At 32.7% G+C, this 2,540-nt stretch overlaps 1 protein-coding gene across 1 annotated transcript in view; it reads left to right on the top strand.

The window, feature by feature from the left end:
• The first annotated feature begins 1,010 nt into the window (after positions 1 to 1,010).
• The window catches only part of LOC111805064 (pre-mRNA cleavage factor Im 25 kDa subunit 1-like), a 4,830-nt gene continuing 3,300 nt past the window's right edge, over positions 1,011 to 2,540 (top strand). The window contains exons 1-6 of the mRNA XM_023689933.1: positions 1,011 to 1,307; positions 1,405 to 1,450; positions 1,738 to 1,816; positions 1,892 to 1,980; positions 2,053 to 2,136; positions 2,209 to 2,319. Of these exons, the coding sequence (XP_023545701.1) occupies positions 1,138 to 1,307; positions 1,405 to 1,450; positions 1,738 to 1,816; positions 1,892 to 1,980; positions 2,053 to 2,136; positions 2,209 to 2,319 (579 nt within the window). The 5' untranslated portion in view covers positions 1,011 to 1,137. The remainder of the gene's footprint in view (positions 1,308 to 1,404; positions 1,451 to 1,737; positions 1,817 to 1,891; positions 1,981 to 2,052; positions 2,137 to 2,208; positions 2,320 to 2,540) is intronic.

The following is a 2,540-nucleotide window of genomic DNA, read 5'->3' as shown; positions in this document are numbered from 1 at the left end:
AAAAAAAAAAAAAAAAAAGTGTTATTTTCTTCACATGCTTTATCATTGATTATTTCTATTTTTTTAATCTTAAAATATTTATAAAAAATAAATATAATATTGTAATTATTGAAAAATAAATTTCTTTTATATAGTGTAACATATTATTTACAAGGAAATTGATACTTTATTTTTAAAATAATAGTATTTAGTTGAATCTTGAGGTAGGTGACACGTGGAGACAAAGAAAAGATTAGAAGCGAGATTAAAGGATTGGGTTAGTTGGTCTCTTTATCCTTTTACAAAAGTTAAAGAAATGGCGGTGTTAAAATTTAGATTAAGCATTAAAATATTAATTACCAAATATATATATATATATATATTAGTTTCTTCTCTAATAAATAATTGGGAATGAGATTGAAATATCTATTTAATTTACTAAATTTAAAATTAACTAAATCTAATAAATTCTTTTTAAGTTTTTAATTTTCTGATAAAAGACCTTATTAAAGTTTAATTTTATGTCTAATATATTAGTTAGTAAATACAAATTTTAAATATATCAAACATATTTAACACGAAGGAACCCATCAATTATTTTTTTTAAATAAATAGATATTCTAGAAACAAATTAAAAATTTAAAGAGTTATTAGATCTTTTTTAAATTTTATAAACAAACTAAATTTATAATATAACTAGTTTTTATAAATTATGCTATAATATTAAAATTTAAAATTTTAAGAAATTATAAATATTTTATTTTATTTTTGTGTATAAAATATTATTATTATATATATTTTTTAAAATAGCTATATTTTAAATTATTGGTTTAGAATTTTTTTTAGGGCAGCAAAATTATATTAAAGAATTCATTAAGATGGAAAAATAGAAACAGTTGGCGGGAATGAAGAGGTTGAAGCCCTTTCGAATCTCAGCCACGTGGATATCTCTGTTTCGCACCGGTCGTCATGTCTCGGTCTTTTTTAAGGCTTAAATACGGAGCGAGTGACGCACTCCACTTTTCGCCTCGTGTCCACTCTCTGCAACCACACGCCATCTTCAAACATCCAGACCTATATTCTCTACTCCCACTCACTGTCCTCCTTTCTCTCCATATTCGATTCTCTCTATCTCTCTCTGTTTTTCTGCAATCGGCCATGGGAGACGACGGACATGTGAATGCTATGGAGGACGATGAAGCTTCTGCCGCCGAGCAACGCCGAGCCATCGATATTTACCCTCTCAGAAACTACTTCTTTGGATCCAAAGAGGCTCTGCTTTTCAAGAACGAGGCCTTGGCTGATCGCGTCCAGAGGATGAATTCCAAGTATCCATTCTCCCTTTAATCCCTTCACTACACTGCCTGTTTTCTGTTTACGTCCTTCAATTTGTCTAATCTGTTTTCTCGCCTGATTTTTTTGCAGCTATGCCGCTTACGGATTGAGAACTTATGTCGGAGCAGTTTTGCTGGTTCGTTCCTTCTTCATTCACAATGCTTGTATTTTTGTTGCTTTAATTCACTTCTATTTCACCAATCTTTTGGCTCTTGGTTATCGATTTCTTTAAGCATCTAGAATTTCTTACTGGCTCTGTTGATCTCATTATTTCATTCCATTTTGGGAGAAATCTTCTCATTGAATCTGAATTCAGGAAGCTTTTCTGCTATAAAATTTATACATGAACATTTCATCTTGCGATCAGAAACAGTGCTTAGTTGCTGAATTAGTTTTGAAACTGCTCGTTGTTTCTCAAATTAGGTTGAACTATTTAAACATCCTCATTTGTTGCTATTGCGATTACGAAATTCAATTGTCAAGCTTCCTGGTNTGCATAAACTTGATACTGTGAATCTATTCTGCAGCTGTGTTTGTGTAACATAGTTAAGCTGATGAATATTTGATCATGGTGGATGATCTCAATTTACAGATCTTGATGGTCTGAGACGAAAGCTGTCAAGCAAGCTATCTGCCATTGGAGCCTCTGATGCATCTGATTGGGAGGTACTGCAGTTTCCAAATCTGTTCATTGGATTTGAATGATTGAATTTGAAGTGCTCTTCTTTTAACGTTTAGATCGGCGAGTGCCTTGGGATGTGGTGGAGGCCTGACTTTGAAACCTTTGATCCACACTTGTCCAGTAATGTAAAAGGCGCCAAGGTAGTCATTGGGACACAGGCTACTTCCTTTAAGCCATGGCTTTTCCTGTAACTCACTCACTACCTGATGCAGGAGTGCACTAAACTCTTCCTGGTCAAGCTGCCGGAGAATCGAGAATTCTTCGTGCCAAAGAACCTCAAGTTGATAGCAGTTCCTTTATGCCAGATTCAAAAAAGCCATGAGGTATCCTTATCAACACACTTTATGGAAGTCCAATTTATCACGTTTGCAAATCTTAGTTTTTCCTTGAAAGATTGAAAGAAAAAGGAAAGACGGTTCAATTTTGTTGGGGAAATTCTTGAAATAAATCTCTATTGGGTTCATAGGGCATTAGAGGTCGGATTAGGATTTTTTAAAATGGAATAGTAAACTTTTTCAACTTAATCCATCTTTATTAGATATTG

The sequence above is a fragment of the Cucurbita pepo genome, chromosome LG11 (assembly GCF_002806865.2).
Source record: "Cucurbita pepo subsp. pepo cultivar mu-cu-16 chromosome LG11, ASM280686v2, whole genome shotgun sequence".
In the NCBI taxonomy this organism is placed as follows: Eukaryota; Viridiplantae; Streptophyta; class Magnoliopsida; order Cucurbitales; family Cucurbitaceae; genus Cucurbita; species Cucurbita pepo.
Note: the sequence above shows the minus strand (reverse complement) of the source record. Positions and strands in the feature narration are given on the sequence as shown.